This window comes from Lagenorhynchus albirostris, chromosome 3, assembly GCF_949774975.1.
Source record: "Lagenorhynchus albirostris chromosome 3, mLagAlb1.1, whole genome shotgun sequence".
NCBI classification, from domain to species: Eukaryota; Metazoa; Chordata; class Mammalia; order Artiodactyla; family Delphinidae; genus Lagenorhynchus; species Lagenorhynchus albirostris.
Window position 1 is genome coordinate 61431272 of NC_083097.1, and position 17788 is coordinate 61449059.

Genomic DNA, 17788 nt, shown 5'->3' on the forward strand with positions numbered 1-17788 from the left:
CATTTAGTTTATAGTAGTTAGTTTCCAAAGGCATCAGTCAGTCCATCAAAGTTGGGCATCGAGATTTGTAAAGAAACAATGAGTTTCAAAGAATTTCTTCAGTAGTTGTAATAGGCCTTGTAATCAGATCTCTACTAAGAGATCAAAATTGTACATAAAGAGACATGAAGATTTTTATTTTTGTTATTAAACATATCAACTTTTTTCTTGAAGTTAACTATGACATAAGTAGAAAATCTACCTGGTTTGAAAGTAGTTTTTCTTTCACTAACTAAACCCCATTGTTTCTCTGCATTATATAACACTCAAAATATTTATTTTAAGGAAACCTCAGCATATGAACTTACGGATTATAAACAATTCCTCATTAAAAATGCAAAGACAAATGTTATTCAGGTGCTAGTTTATTTACCTTATTATTCAGAGATAATTTCATGATGACCAGTTACACCACCAGGAAATTCATAGAACAAAATTTTACAGACAAATCGTTGCTTTTGAATTTAATTCTAAAAAAGTATGCTATCCCATTTTCACATACCAAGCTGAGAGGCCATTTATACTACTTCTAGGCTAATTTTTGCTTCCTGCGAGAGGGAAGATGATTTACAATGAACTTTAAGTATCTAATTCATGTCCATCATTGTTGAAAAAGAGAAGGGAGCCGAGAAGGCCAGGAGTAGCAGGACAGAGAAAATGCCACATGGGTTTAGGAGTTGAGATCACTGACAGTAAAATATATGTTCTTTGGTTAGCAAAGCGAAAAGGGGGAAAGTACTGCATACATGATAGATACACACTAGCATTCTAAAGCAGGAGACAAGAATGTCCAGAGTGTATTCTTCCCCCACTGCCAGATGGAAGGGCTATTATTATAAATGAAGGGCAGCAGTAGTGGATGCCAGGCACTTTGGTTGTGTGCCAGATTCTGAAGTCCAGATGTGAGCAGGTTACCCCTGGGACAGGACAGGCTTCAGCTCCCGCAGCAGAAGAGAACCAATCACAGTTTTCTCTGTGTTTATGATAAGCTGGGCTGTGGAGTCTTCCTTCAGTTCCACCGTGACTAGCATCAATGACCCACTGTGCACAGTTTTAGCTGCAAACCTGGAAGAAAAAAAAAAAAAGAGAGAGAGAGAGAGAGACCTTTTATCATGAGGGGAAAGAAGGAGACAGCATACATTCAAATAGGCTTAAAATAACTCGTTTTTTCCTCAATCATTTATTACAGGTTCCCTACTGCCAGAAACCCAAAGCCAAGCATTCTTCTGAAAAATCAATAAACTGCCCAGCACCATGCTTACCACAAGCATGTAATTTCAGTGTATCTTTGGAACAGAACAGAAAAAGGAATTCTATTTTACTTATTAGTTTGACCAATAGATGCATGTGAATAATTCTCTATTACTACATATTTGGGAATCATTTATTCATTTGATATTTAACATTTCACCATGCATAGCGCCATTTAAAATAAACCACTCTATTTTTATCTTTAAAACATGTTAAGAAAAAGGTACCTTTCTCAAAGAGCTTGAATTTTTAATTCCTCATCTGAAAATGATTATGCAAGACATTAATTTTGTGTGCATTATAAACTCTTCATAAGTTTCAATGAATTCAGACATGTTCAATATTCAACTTCAATCTCTAATGTTGATGACATGTCACAAAATCACGTGAGAGCCAAGTGCAACACCCTGCTCCCTCCGCTTGTATTTTTTTTAACGTTCATAACGTTAGATCTTCTTTCTGCTTTAGAATGTAAAAGAGGAAACTTGAGGTCTAAGGCTCCATTACTAAATTCCGAGACACGAAGAACCTACTAATTACATGAAATTAAAAGCAAAACTAGCCTTTTAAGCACTGCAATTGACTGCAAAGCCGTTGGAGGCACAATGAACTTCTGTCAATCCTGCTAATTCATTCTGCCTGCACAGTTGAGCCCCAGAGACGGGAAGAGGGTGGTCCCCTCCTAGGCCTCCATTTTCCACGTAGAGCATGTTCCACACTTTTGGGGGGACGGGGTGGGGGACGGGGTTTGCTTGCAGGGATGACTGGAGAAAAACAAAGTTGCTGCGCATAAGCTTTTGAAAACACTAGCAAGTGTAGAGCAGGTCTGTGACCTGCTGTGACCCCACTCTGCAGGGCTGATCCCCTTTCCCCTTTCTGGAGGACACGTGTCTGAATCTGAGCCATCTGCCTCAATCTGCGCAACATCTTCAGCCACAATGGCACCCAGTTAGCCCTGACAGCAGCTCACAATACATAAAAATCAGACTGCTGCGCTGACAGCGCGCTGTGGCCTATTCAAGAGCCAACCAACTGGTCAGTGTCTCATGTCTGACAATTAGCATGGGCCTTGCACAGAGCCCACGGCGTCCTCGGGGATCTGTTTAATTACCATCAACATAAAAGAGGGAGTTTATCAGGAGACACTCAGAAAAACTTCACTCCTGACTTAATTAAAATATTAGCCACTTAAGCAGGAAGCAGATTCTCTTTAAATGAAAAGTAATTTCTTTTTTGAGTTTTTTTAAAAAAATGACATCAAAATCTCATAACATATTAGATTCTTTCTTTCTTTTCCTTTTCTTTTTTTTTTTTGTGTGTGGGGACCTAACAAGCCATTTTTGGCCTAAACAGAATCGTGAAAATCAATTTTCCAACAATAATTAGAATAATGCATCAAAAGCAGACACATATGCTAATTTTACTAAGATGAACATATTATCAACACTTTTAAGTCGTGTTTTAAAATGTTAGTTAATGGGTGGTAGACAAAGTGTGTCAGAAACCTTCGTAGACATTTATTTGTGTACTCGCTCCAAACATGCTGAAGACTTGTAAGGAATCTGATAGAGCAGTTTTTCCACTGAGAGAAGCAACTATAAGTAGAGCCAGTTTAGGAACAGAAATCATACCAATGTTTTTAAAGAGGTTTTATAAAGCTCTGGACATACATACCCATTTGCTCTTTAGACGCCCATACACGAGATTAGGAACTGGGCAACTCAGCTGCCTCTTTGAGAGAACACAAGATCATCAGCCCTGAAATGACCTCTCTTTTCTATCACCCCTTGCAGGTTTCCGCATTTCTTTTGTCCAAATTTTCGAGGTTCTTCTGCTTCATAGGAGAGCCCTGTTTCTGTATTTCTGTTAAACCATGTCACCAGATGATAGATACTAGGTGGCTCTATTGTCTCACCCATTTATGCAACTTTCCCCACAGATGTGGTCATCACCAAATCTTCATTCAACAAATATTTCAGCAGAGGTCCCTATTTCTGACAGGGTTATCATTATGTCAATGATAGTCTTTATTTAACTTAACACTTTTGCCTTGGGAACACGGAGAAGAAGACTGTGTCTGAAAAGGAACGCAAAAGTTCCTACTGACTGTTGACTGTCAGGGTTGCACAGCCCCAAAGCACATTTTATCTCTTTTCTATTAAAACTTAGGGTTGATGTTACAATAATATAAACTCAGCAGAGATAAATGTCAATTTTGATGTCAGTATGTTTACAGAGATTAAAACTAGTGTCTTGTACCTGTTTTAAAAATCCTAATACCACAAAATGCTCAATACTGGAAAGAATAGGGGCACATAAGAGGCATTTGCTTACACTGCAGTGGAAACACGCTAAGCAAATCATCCTAGCAATAAAATCTGTTACCTGGTGTGAAAGCTACTGCCTTTTAACTAGGTCTGTATGTTCTAATGGGCACAAATGATAGAAGCAATGTTTTAAAGCAGAAGACCAGAAGATCAGATGTTCTGACATTCTCATTTCACAGTTCAAAAAGGATGTATTTAATTGGAACACAGCATGATTACAATTGGTTTGTTTTGGTCCATGAAAGCAGAAGCCACCCCCTCCCCCCAAAATTTATTAATCATTTAACTTCCAAACAGGCTATTTAAAAGATAGTTTAAAAGATAGTTATGGAAAGAGTACTAGTTGGTAAATAACAAATAGCTAGCTTTGGGATGTAAGAAACACTGATTATAAAGACAGCTTGGGTCAAATACCTGCATACTAAATTTAATGGCAGACATAAGAACCTTTGTACTTGGCCTCAAACTAAGATCACACTGACAATTTTTTTTCCAGAAAATCTGTGAAGTTTTTGATCACTGTAATGATAATAGCAGCTATCATTTATTAAATGCTGTGTGCACTGGGTACTAAGTACTTCACTTGCATTACTTCATTTGATTCTGAGTCAGATCAATTTGTAGGTGAGGAAACTGAGGCCCGAAGACGTTGAGAAACTAGCTCAGGGACATACAGCTAGTGAATGGTTGAGCAGGAATTTGAACCCAACCTTTCTGATTCTAGATCACACACATTCTCTTAATACATGCAAAATGCCCTCTTAATATTTGTTTTTTACCTGTCAACAGGGAATTAAGGTTTTTCTTATTTACCTAATATGCATATAATCTATTATTGTTCCAGAAACTTTAAGAAGATTTTTCTCTTCAAAAGTTGTGTACCTGATTTGTAATATTCTGTAATTCAAAGCATCTTGACTTGATGCTTTGCCACAACACATTTTAAAGTTCTGCCTTTAAAGATTAAAAAAAATAAACAAACATTCCCCACCCCCACTCCTTCAAAAGAGACACCAGCAATGAAAAATACAAAACGTTGAATGGAGCTGTAATGTAGGGAGGGACGACTGGGAGACCAACCAACCTCAAACACCAGTAACACCACAGATGAGAACAAATAAGTGGATGACAGTTACAGATGTATTGCCTATGTAAGATGGGCTCCATGTTATTAAAAGGATACCAGCTAGGTATTTTTCATAATTTTTCATTTTCATCCTACCACCAAGCACTCACTGTTTCTAATCACCAACTGAGAAGGTAAAATTGTTTGGATATATTTGTATTTCATCTTGTTAAATGTCTTTCTGTCTATTGTCTCTAACAATTGACATTTAATCTTTGAAGTCCGTAAGAATTCCTAAGATTTAAAGAAAAAGATGAAATAAGGTGGTTGCCAAACCTAAATCAAAGTATGTACTACTCTTCTAAAGAAGTTAATTTGTTTTAACTACTGACAAAATTATGAGAACAGGTCAAATAACGACAATGAATTTGAACAAATATATTATTTACGACGCACGGACTTACTCCTTCATGCACTTAAACCATACTTCTTTTAGATTTGTAGGAAAATGCCTATGGACCTTAAATGCTCTTTGTTGGAAGGAAAAGAATCCTACAACTCAACTGTTTTAATAACTGAAATGTTGATAGAACAACATGAATTAAAAAATATTTATCTGAGAGGCTGCATCAATCTCCAGGGTATTCAGAAACATAAAACTTTTTTACGCAGAATCATATTTGCTACACTTAATGCAACAGCTCAAAGACATGCTTTTTCTTCTCTTGGATAGTCTTCCTGGTTTCTGATTTTTCTATTCTGAGTTCAATTTTCTTGTGTTTTCTGTTCTAGTGGTTACCAGGAGCTGTGACAATGGCCCACTCAGGCTAAAACTTTTTTTTTTCCCACTCTGTACATGAAGCCTTCAATTACTGTCTGCTGAAGCAGACAGAATCCTATTAGTAAGAAAGACGATCACAAGATGCAGTGCCCTGCCCTAGCTATATAAAAATAATTAGTCCAAAGTTGACAAATGTGTAATGAAGTCGCACAATGACTATACGTAAGAAATACTGGTTTGAATAAGCCTCCTAACATCGAATACCAAAGCATGTTGATTTGGAGTATTATTTTCCAAAGGATTTAAAATGATAAACCCTTATAATTTTGAGTTAATATAGCATAACATTTTCAAAAGGCAGAGAATTTGTAAGTTGTAAAAAAAATCCCATTTCGTTGACTATAAAAGTGTATTTTGAAGTTAAGCTCATTATACTATTGAATTAATATTAAGAAAATATTTACACGTGGTTCAAGTTTAGAGAATTTATCCAAAGCAATGTATTTTTCCCTATTATTTTTAAAAAAGCCAGCAATATTGTAGTGTTTTCCTTTAACATTCTGATTAGAATAGTTAAAACAAAAAATAAGCTACCATCAGAATTTAGGACTCTCTATTTTCTATTCTAATCTTTAGAATTGGTATAAAAAGTGATTCCCTACACTATCTTGTCAACGATGCATTCTCATTATACAGGAAAGCTAAGAAAATCTAAGTGCACTTTCTCAAAGGAGATACGAAACATTCCAGTTATTCCAGAGCATTTTTGGTTTGTCTGTTTGGTGCGGGTGGGGTGGGATAGGACTTAACAGAAAACCAGAGAGTAAAACAAATAAATTCTTACCCCATTCTCTTTGATTCCTTATAAAATTGTCAACCCAGAAGGAAAATCATCAAGAATACCTTTCTTTCGTTTTTACATGAAAACATTTATATATTCCTATTTGTAAAATTGTTGCATTGTAGAATATTACTTCACAAACAGTGGAATTAAATAAAATTTAAATATACAATGTTTTAAAGCAAAAATCAACTGCAGTTTGGTTATTTCTGAAATATCCAAATACGCCGCCTTCTGTGTAAAAATTAGAGGTCCACATTTGCTTTTCAATGAATTGCTGCTCAGAGCCTGCAGAGATCAAAGCAGTCGGATAAAAAAGCAGTGCTGCCCTCTAGTGGACAACCACCAATGTGAGAAAAACTCTGATCACGAAATAGGTTCCACAAATCTTAGTCCTGGTTTGAGATGCCAATTTGTTTTTTGTCTATTTGTTTGTTTTTTTTTTGGCTGTGACACGTGGCTTGTGGGGATCTTAGTTCCCTGACAAGGGATTGAACCCCGGGCCCTCTGCAGTGAAAGTGCCAAGTCCTAACCACTGGACATTCTCTCCAATTTGTCATATTATAGAAAAGACCGAAGCCTGGCATCTTTATATTAACAACTGTTTGTACAAACTTTTGTTTTCAGACAGATGAAGTATGGTGACTATAGTATCAGGCTTATAAAATTAGGGCACCAAGCCATCAAATGTCATTCTTATCCATTATGGTCCTTCAAAATGACCCAGTATTTAAATATTCCATAGTTATCAGGGGAAAAGAAATAAAACAACTAGCAAACAAAAACAATAACCCAAAGGTTGATCAACCTAAGAACCAAAAAAAGGAAAATATCAAAGACTCCCACCAAGAAGTAACTATGTCATTCATGTTTCTAACCCCAGCAGCAACAAAATCTGTCACAAAGGTCTTCAAAAAATATTGAATGAAGGAGTTACACAATATAGATATCTTAGGATAGAAACAATGGTATATACCAGTATTTCCCCTATTAATAACCATAAACATGTATACAACAGTGATTCACTGGATGAGTTTAAGGACTAGAAATGAAATAAGTTGTTCTTTACAACTACTTTAAGTAAAAAAAATTTTATTTTAATCCTAAAACAATAAACTGTCTTTAAATGTGTTGATAAATTAAAAAGTTGGCTACTAGGTTGCCATGGATTCACAGTTCCATTCACAACACCTGATTTTTCTAATAGTTAAGGACCTAAGTAACAACAGTAAAACAACATTTATTCTGTAAGGATTGTAATTATTCACAGGTTGTATATGTTCAAAATTTGCAAATTAAAAAAGTGACAGGATAAACAAAATCCAAACCATAGATTACGATATACAGGGGGAAAAAAAGAACGTAAGTACTGAATACAAGTTAATGAAAGCTGTCCTAAGGTCTTACTGAATAAGGTAAGAACTAAAATAGAATCGTGGCAGAGACATGGCTTTCTGTTTTCACTCAAATATCACCCCTTATAAGGTCAATTTGTTGTTCACGAAAGGGAAAAATAAGTAGGTTGTATGACAACTGTTTTTAACAATACTGTTTTACTGTATATGAATGTCAGAATTCCTGAAACTGGGTTAAAATGTAAAATGTTGAGACTGCTGAAAGGCAAACTTTTACTTATGGTCTAAGACTGTTTCAGAGCTACCACTGTAATGTGCTACTCTAGTTAACAAAAGACCTTCTTGGCTGGAACACACTGGATAAAAAGAAGAAAAACCTAAATCAAACATCTTGTTTACTGATGTTCCTGAATGACTAACCTGTAAAAAAGAAACATAAACACAGAAAAATATATTTTAAAACATGCCATGTGGCTAGCATTAACTATGAACTTTTGGAACACTTATCTGCAACCACTTGGAATACTGGGTCCTGCCCCAGCAGTCCTGAATCTGAGTTTTTGGGTGTGGGTCCCAGGAATCTGAGTTTTACACAAACTCCCACATAGTTCTTTTATACAGAACAACGTTAGAGATTTTGAAGGTATAGATTTTTTGGCTTCTGCATTTTGGTCATTTTTATTCATTAGTTTATCAGAGGACAAGCAATGTAATTAAGGCAAATGCACCTCAGTTTCTACACTATTGAATACGAATCTCCTTCATAAACACTTAATTTCTTTTTTGGAGGGACACAAGAAATTTTTTCTGGCCCGGGATAAACCTAGGATTTCCAGTGCTAGTCTCTCTAACCTCCCCTAAAACACATAAAATCTTCACCTTTTAACTTTTCCGTCTATTCATATACTGGTTTACTGTTGTTCATTCTGCCCTTTGTATATACTCTATTAATATTGTTTTAAATAATGTGTTTTAAGACTTTCACAGTGTCTCACATTCTTATATGTGAGTATCTAACATAGGACATGAAGATGTTCGGCTATATATTTAATAAATGCTTCTTATGATTTTTTTGATTCTGACTTCTCTGTTACCCCTTATCATGTGGTAACTGTAATTTGGAAAACAGCAGATTGGCACAATGACCATAACTCTGTAGATCTCAATAAGATGGTTTTGTTCTCAAAGAGCAGCTTTTTCAACCAGTAAGTACATACCACAGAAATGAAGATAAAATTAAGTCTTTCAATAGTATACTGGCTGGCTTTCTGATTCTATGGTTCATTTAGAAAATCAAAACTAAATGTCACATAATCTGAAAGTAGTTCTACTTTCTCAACTGATCTTTGAAACCGGTTAACTACGCTGAAAATGCTCCTGGTTTTTGAATTGAATTCCATAAAACCTGTGCTCCTTTAATTGACTTTTTCTTAATGGAGGTATTTGCTGCTAATGCGTTAGGAACCATTTTCTCTTACGTATTCAATTAAAATTTCTACTTTATACTGTTACACACTTCTACATATTAATGAAGATTCACTTTTTCTTAGCTAATTCTTATGTTAAATACTTTTTAACTTGGTATTTAATGTAAAAAAACATTCAAATTGTAAAGAGTAGTAGGAATAAATTATCCTAAAACTAGACAATGGGAACTTAATTCATTGAATGGTCAGAAAGAATATTCTAATGCTAATTAAAAAGTCCTCTCAAAAAAAAAAAAAAGTCCTCTCAGAAATGAAAGATCCTGAAAAATTAAATAGAACACAGGTAGGCCAGCCAAGAATAATTTATTGTACTGAGTATTTTAATTTCTTAAAATACTAATGGTCAAAATGCTTTTCAAGCTTATTGTTTTTTTATTAAAAATGATTACCATTAATAAATACAATAATGGTTTTGGTCCTATTTTTCATAAACTCAAAAAAGCAACTACCACAGAAGAATAGAGAAGTCATTCAAAAATCTCATAGAGATTTCAATTTTATTACTAACAATTAAATCATATAAAGGCTTAGATATATAAACTCATTCATCCCACAGGGTAATCCCCTACTGAACACTGTCAAAAACATTAATACAATTCAATAAAGTGGTAAACTGTTAATTTTTGTTATTATAAACAGTAATTGCTATTTCATTTTAAATGAAATTAAGAAAGCTATTGGTACAGACTGTACTACCAACTGTTTATTTCCGTTTTAACTTACTGAGCATAAAAGAATGGCAAAAAATGTTACATTTGTGGGATAGTAATTTTTGTCAATATCTGTATGAAAACTACAAATAACTCTAGGTATTTACTGGAAGGCTTCTAAAATTTAAAACATTATTATAGCCATGCCTTACTATAAAAAAAGCAAATGTAAAACATTTTCAATAAGTACAATGAGACTTGCGAGGCAGGTTAAGATAGCACAGCCTATTTAGAATTATATATAGGCATTTTATTCACTTTTGGCTCATTTTATTCACTTCCGGCTCCTCCACCAAGTTACAGAGCCAAATACCAGGCCACTGTGATAAGGCTGGACTGGAAAAGTGTCAACACATTGCAGAAGTGTATGAGGACCATGGCCATTAAGTATAAGTGCAAACCCTGCACTCCAAAGGCAGATAGAAATGGTTCCTAGTTGTGTGTCTCCCCTGCACTGGTATGGATAATTGAGAACTGACTGTAACTTAATCCTGTGAACAGGCATTAAGTTCTAAACCACCAAGACAAGTTATAGGCAAACTTTATGCTTTAATAAGAATTATACAACTGTGCTAAGTGTCTTACTTAGTCTTTTTCCCAATAGGAAAATGGCTTTCATATCAGTTGGTTTTGAGAAGGTAATCTGGCTATTTTCTTCTAAGAAACAAAAACCTGGAACACTGTCATTGCTTTCAGAAAAGTTAAAAACCCGCATACAAAGCAAAACAAAAACTTAATTAGAAGTTCCAACATAAACAAGGGTTACCCTATGTTGTTTTGTCTACTACAAAGGAACATATTAAAATAAGACTGAAGTATTGCTGGATACTAGATGTGTCAGGTAAAATTTCATACAGCATAAGCTAAAAGTTAAAGTTGATGTACAATATTTTGGTGTTTTAGTAATTTCAATAATTCAAAGGATCCATAAATAAAACAGAACAACTTCTGCTGAAGAAAATCACTCAGGAAAGTGAAAAAAAGTATTTAAAGCAGAAAACAAAACAAGGAAGACTTAGAACCAAAAATTTTTACTAAAAGCCTTCTTTTTGTTCATTTTTCCCCCTATTGACCAACACTAACTGATAGATAAGGTGTATATTTGCATGGCGGTACCAATATGATGACCTTATATCCATTTTATTATTTTATCACCACCCTATGTGAGATAGCTAGGGCTTATCAAAAATTAAGAAATGGAAGCATCAGATCTCTTGAGCAACTTACTTAAGGACCTCCTCTTCGCAAAAAAAAAAAAAAAAAAAGAGGCACAAGGCAAATTTGATTTTTGACTAGTACATGCAGTTTTCATTCTGTCATGATTAGTAGATGAAGTTAGGCAACTCTGTAATGGCAGATCAAGACTTGAACTCAGCTCTTCTGATGTCAAGTCCAATGTTCTTCCATAGATAACAGAATTTCATTTCAATCACCTTCTTTCCCTGCCATCAATTTCCAAACAGATGAGGTACTTAAAGCCCATAAGGAGAAGTTATAAAGCCCAATAATGGCAGAACTGAGTCTAAAAAAATCCAGATCTCCCACAGAACTCTTTATATGCGGCCTCTCTTGCCCCCGTATTAATTTAAAAATACATTTTTAAAGGGTTGAAGGCGTTCTCTTTGATTTTCAATTTATTTCCTAAATGTAATGGTGGAAGTATGCCATTGGCAGTAGAATGGCAGAGGAATTAAAAGATAGTTTGCAATGAATTCCTTTAAACTCACAGGACTAAGTAACAACTGCATGTTTATTTAAGGAGTAATTATTTTACTTTCATTTCAAGCCACTAGCATTCATAAGGATACAAAGAAGGCACAAACTAATCACATTTTCTGTTACCTTTGAGGACAAATAACGTGGACCTCATGTTTTAGATAGTTGGTGGTGAAGATATTTCCTGGCCTAAGAAACAGAAGGGCCCCATGTTGGTTGTCTAGCAGCTCCTTATTACTGGAAGCAGCCTTAGGGAATTGCTGTCAAAAGGAAATCTATACCCAAACTTCCCCCTTTTCAAGTAAAAAAGTCCAAATCCATTGCTTTATAAAACAGTTCTTCCTGGAATTCACTGAATCTGGTGAAATAAGAAATTCTCAGCCATATCTCACACAAGGTACCTTTACAAATCACCAAGCTACTATAAAATGCAGGTATACGATCTGTATCTTTCAGGAGAGCCCATATCTGTGTACTAAGGATTGTATGAAATAGGGAAGAGGGCCTTAATCCAAACCAATCAATCAAATGTATCATCATAAAAAAGGAGGGGCACATATATGTTTAGGGGTTTTTATTTTCAAGGAAAATTATGAATTGGAAAGTATAGATTTATACATGTAGACAAGATATCTCCACATCACGTGTCAGTGAACCTACCTGTGGATATTATCTTGGCCAGAAGGGACTACACCTACGTTGGCTACGTTTACAACCTTCTGAAGGATCACAGAGGAAGTGAAATTCTGCGGTGCAGCAATAATTACAGTAGAAGTTTCATTCATTCCCGTTAGCATTCCTGTAAGAGCAAAAGGCAGCTCCCTTTTACTAATTTCTTTATGAAAATTACATGAAACAATTTAAAATTCATAGCCAAAATTTAAAAACTTTTTAAGAGAAGAAATACCACTTCAGAATGTAATTTACAAGATAATTTTCATAAAATTAAAATGAACTGCAACTGATTAAAAAATTTTTTAAAATCCTTGTTGTGTTGAAAAATGTGTAAAAATGCAGTCAAACATCACTCTTAATAACCTGATTTTAAATACTAAGATTGATAAAAGCATAGAATCACAAAGATAAAATTCCAATTTCACTCCCTTTAAAATATACACAATTAATTTGGGCTTTATAAACTATTAAGTTTTTACTTTTTAGGAGTTTGGTTTTTTTCCCTTCTCCTTTTCATTCAAAGATCTCTCTTACCAAATGCTGCTTCAGAACAAATCAAAGTGTTTCTGGAATAACTAGAAACACTATATTGTTTCTATATTGTTTCTATATTGGTCTCAATATAATGGATCAAAGTTATCTCAACAGTGACTGAAAGTCACCGAACAGTTACGTGGTTCTAAAACATAGACAAGTATCTAAGCTACACTTAGTGATAACAGTATTTGCCTAGTAAGTGGAACTATGGTTACTGACAGAAACAACTGAAATTTCTGAAGCAAAAACATTTGAACACAAAGGAAACAATGTAAATTGGAAAAACTTAAATCCCAGAGACATTTCAAATAATATTTAAGAAAGAAACTAAGTTAAGCAAAATCATGAACAAAAACCATATAGAATTAACACAAGGCATGCCATTAATATCAGAATCTTATGTACAAACGTTCAAAGGACAAATTCAATAACATATCAAACTCTTGGAACAAATACTGAAATTAAGTACCCGGTTAAAAAAAACCAAAATAGTTATAATAAATGCCATCTATCTGGATCTGTGATGTAAGTCATTGACTCCTAACGGTATCTACTAAAAATGATTATCTTTTGAGACATATGATATGTGTACAATAGTTTATAAAATTTATGAAAATGGTAAAAGCTGATTTTATGTTTTCAAAAGGCGCTCCACCTTTAGGATTATGTATTTAATTTTGTTATTTATTGCAAATACAACAGAAACATTTTAAAACCCCTATGATTTAGCAGCATGAAGACTAAAGCCTAACACTGTAAAAAGACTTACTTAGCTTTTAACAAAGAACAGTTTTTACTAACCACTTTCAAACTCGGGGACACTATGTTCTGTCTTAGACTGTATAACTTCAATATTAGGCAAAAGCTTTAAAAACCACACAAGCAAACACTGCTTTTAAGTAAAGCACAGTGGCTGCTGACATAACACTGCTGAGAGATGTGTGTACTCATTTAGGATTTAAACCTTCTCCATTAAGCTCTATTGAAGAGCAACTTCTGAATAAATGAATGCAACTATGTTTATGTTAAAAGCCTGTTTCCCTCCGCCTGTAATTAAAGGAAATGTTGTACAAAGCCAGTACTTTTGTCAAGCTCCTGTAAATGGAAAGATGGATAGCACTCAGAGAAGTGAATGCATTGCTTCATATTTAACCTTAACACTCTTGTCATTAATGGTTTGTCTAACTTGGTCTATAAGAGACAAGGTATTGCTCCACTGAAGTAAAATTAAAAAAAATCAACTAAACCATGCTTTTCAGAACAGAAGATTCATTATCGCCAGCTAATGTATTGGCATAAAGCAAAGTAACATGCTATCAAGTAAGGCACACATTCAATCTGCCTTCCCACCCCCCTTTATTTTTAACTCATGCTGTTTTATTGTTATAGGCAATTTGTACCACTCAGCATGACAGTGTAAACTGAATCAAGATTAATTTACATGCAAAAGAACACTTAGGAGAGCAGCATGGTAAGCAAATGTATTGTCTCGATTGCTGAGGTGGAAAAAGAACCTGGAAAGAAAAAAAGGTGCTCTAATTAAGGGGCATCAAATATGATTGCCTGCGGTGGTTAAGGGCCAGAAAATAGTGAATGTCTGGCCATTTAAAGAATTAGCATCTTGCTAGCTAGCAACCCAGAAGATGGAGGTATAAATCATAATGAAATTAAGTAGCCATTCTAGGTTTCTTAAACCAGAGATTTTTTCTAAATGAAAATATATCAGGTATTCTTAATCTAACGAGAAAGAAAAATATGCCAAGATATCATTAAAAGTTTCTTCTACAAAAACAGACTTCAAATACTATACAGCCTGCTCATGCATAATAAAGGTAAAGTTACTGGAGAAATATTTTAAAATTCTCAGATACAGAATTTGTTGCTTCATTAGAATTTACCGAATTTTGGTGAGGCACTGGACAGCACTTAATTTAGGTTAATCAGCTGTAATTAACTGCTAAAATGTAAATAAAATAAGAAAAGATTTTTAAAATTTCTTGTAAGTTTTAGATTTCCAATTTAATTCATAAGAAGAAAATGAATAAGAGGAGGAAATTTGGAATAAGCAGTTGGCTTGGGTCTCTTACAATTAAAACTGCTTCAAGAAACGCAATTACAGTTTTAAAAGTAAAACAGAGATCCTATTGATAGTACTGGAATCATCCCAGAGCTAGATCATGAACTAACTTTGCAAGGCTCAAAACTCATAATAATGAAAAAAATATGGCTTCTGCTTAAGGCTCATAATATGAATACTCTGGATAACTTCAAAATATACAATAAACCAATCTTTTGTTTAGTACTTTGACTACCAACCTTATAAAAATGCATGTTTGGTCATGGAACTCTAAATGCAACAACTGAGAAAAAGTGATAGAGCAGGCTGTATATTAGGAATAAAACATTTCCATTTAAAAATATTAATCTAATATGTACAACCTGTTAGAAGTATTCTTATTTAATATTATATACACTTTTCAAATATGCACATCTGTATAAAAATAGAACCATATTTCTCATGTTTTTAATTATAATTTCTTCAGTTAAATCCTAGTTAATACATTTAATACATTTCTTGAGTCTTGAAATATATGCCCTGTGAAACGAGATATTAAGTGTGTAAATTCATTTTATTTAAAGTAGAAAAACAAGTTAAAGCTAGCATGTAATGATGCACGCAGACATTTCTTAAATTTATTGGCATTTTAACTTCCCGAAGTTTGCACTGATAAAATCTGAGGAAAGTGATTTTTATTCTGATTTAGAATTTTCAGTTAATGAGTCATTTATAGGTATCTTCTGCAAAATAAGCTAAGCTCTTCCTAGAGTAGTATAACAAATAAATACATGTGTAAAGTTGAGAATTGAGACCTCTATTACCAAAGCAGCTGAAATCTAGAACTAAAAGGATGCTATTGAAGACTCTTTAAACCTGCGGTAAATTTGTCAGCATCAAGTCCCACATCAAAGAATGAACTTAGGAGGACAGAAAGCATGATACAGAAATGCCAAGAGACTTGCAAGGATTTACAAATACTCCATATAAACAAATTTTCAAATAGCTTTATTCAGAGTAGCCTTTCTGCTCTATTAAACATAGCAAACAGCTGCCAGATTTATTCAGACAAATAATCAACAACCATAGAAGTAAAATGGCAGAAGAAAAAGGAATTTTGGCAACATCTCCACAGAGGACCACAGCTGTTCTCCAAGCACTCCTCTCTCACGTGATTACGGTTCTGTATGGCTAGTCAGGGAAAAAAATCCCTCAGTCACAGCAGAGCACAAAAAACTTGATCAAAATATCAAGTACATAATTCTAAACCAAAGTTGAGGAAGAGAAAAGATATATAATAATCTGCTGCTTTAGAAATACTTTAGCTGCACTTTTCAAAAAAGGAATATCCCCTTAACAATAAATGTGCCAAGGCTTTATTCAGTCCCTATGTGCCACTCACCTGGGTTTGCTGAGCAGGTGTAAAGCAGAGAGGCAGGCTTTAGCCAGCAAAGGGTAAGAATAGCAAATGTAAGAATCAATTCAATTGGTCAATAGAAAAATAAAATCACATATATGACTTTCTATAGCAATAATCAACATCCAAGAAAAGTAAACTCAAAGATGGATTTAGTCACTCTTTTTTATCACTTAAAAATAAGGCAGAATAAAAGGTTACTATTAATTTACAGTCGTGTATGAGATTTTCTTTGTGAGATTCTTCTACAACAGGTCCTTCTGACATTGTGAATTGCAAAGGTTCATAGTTTAAAAAAAAAAAAAGTCTCTGGCACTACATGATAGAGTGCCAGGAAGCAAGCCCTTCTCTTTAGGTGTAGATATTTGTGTTTCCCTGTACTTTGTGAAAGCTTGACAGGTATGATTTAATAACCTCAAGATGAAGGGAATCATTGATAACCCCCTCCAAAGGAAAAAATAGCCTAGATTCACATAAACTTTAAAACATTGCTGACTATACCATTTAAATATGTCCTGGTTTTTATAAATTCAATTCTTAAACACATAAAATCAGACAGTTGTTTTCCCTTATTCATACATGACAAAAATTGTTTTTATTAGAAAGTATGCCTAACTCTAGGGCAAGCCTAAGATATTAATGCTTTCATTATGCTGAAAATATTTTTTTTTTTGGTGCTTATTTTAGAATGTTTCAGCTCTGATATAGCCTGACAGCATAGCATTTCTTCAATACAGAATAAGCTCAAAAGAAAATGGAGGTATTTTAATGCTATAATTAGGATTTTATTTTGAAGGGTAGGGCACTCTAATGTGTACAGGGAAAAATATATTAGTAGAACACGAAAAACAGTTCTATAGTGAGAGGAAATACAGAAACATAACATGTATAGTGATGAGACTTTGCTAAGTCCCAAATTCCTGACATTTTCACTAATACAAAACACATGAATATATCATTAGATTGACAAACCAAAACTCCAAGAATTGAAAAGTTAATTAAGAACCAATTTATTATTTAAAAGACATATTAATCAATTTGCAAGTATGCCAGGAATGTAGACAAACATATACCTTTAAGGTTATTTTATAAACGCAAAGCATTAGCAAAAATTGGAAGATTGTGCATTGACATCTGTTAATGGCTATGTACATATGGTAATTTATTTTAGAGACCAGCCAGAGGAATGAGCACATGTTATTTGGGATGCCAATTTCTAGTAAATTGTAATAATCTCTCACCTTGCTCTTTCTTAAAATCTTTCTCTGACATGGCCACAGGTAAAAGCAGTTCTCCAACAGGAGGCTGAATATTAACACTGAAGCAATCATCCTTGGTACTAAGGAAAAAACACATTAAAGCTGACTAAATGCTTAATAAATAAACATTCTTCTTAATACTATGCAGTTAAATAGGTGCAATGAAAGCATACAGAGATCTGCTTGGCTTAAATATCACAGCTAAAAAAGGTTTGAAATATTTCTCAACACTATCTGCAGAGAAATACATCTGTTACCTGAACTAGAAAAC

The 17788-nt window shown here is 34.1% G+C and overlaps 1 protein-coding gene across 5 annotated transcripts in view; it reads right to left on the reverse strand.

Moving 5' to 3' along the window:
* Positions 1 to 386: 386 nt before the first annotated feature.
* Positions 387 to 17788, reverse strand: part of AP3B1 (adaptor related protein complex 3 subunit beta 1) — a 276078-nt gene continuing 258676 nt past the window's right edge. For 2 of the 5 annotated variants that reach the window (XM_060143161.1, XM_060143163.1), the window contains exons 25-27: positions 17500 to 17597; positions 12234 to 12372; positions 387 to 1104 (exon numbers count right to left, since the gene is read on the reverse strand). In XM_060143161.1, the coding sequence (XP_059999144.1) occupies positions 951 to 1104; positions 12234 to 12372; positions 17500 to 17597 (391 nt within the window). In that variant the 3' untranslated portion in view covers positions 387 to 950. The other 3 variants (XR_009539505.1, XM_060143164.1, XM_060143162.1) reach the window with 3 other exon arrangements.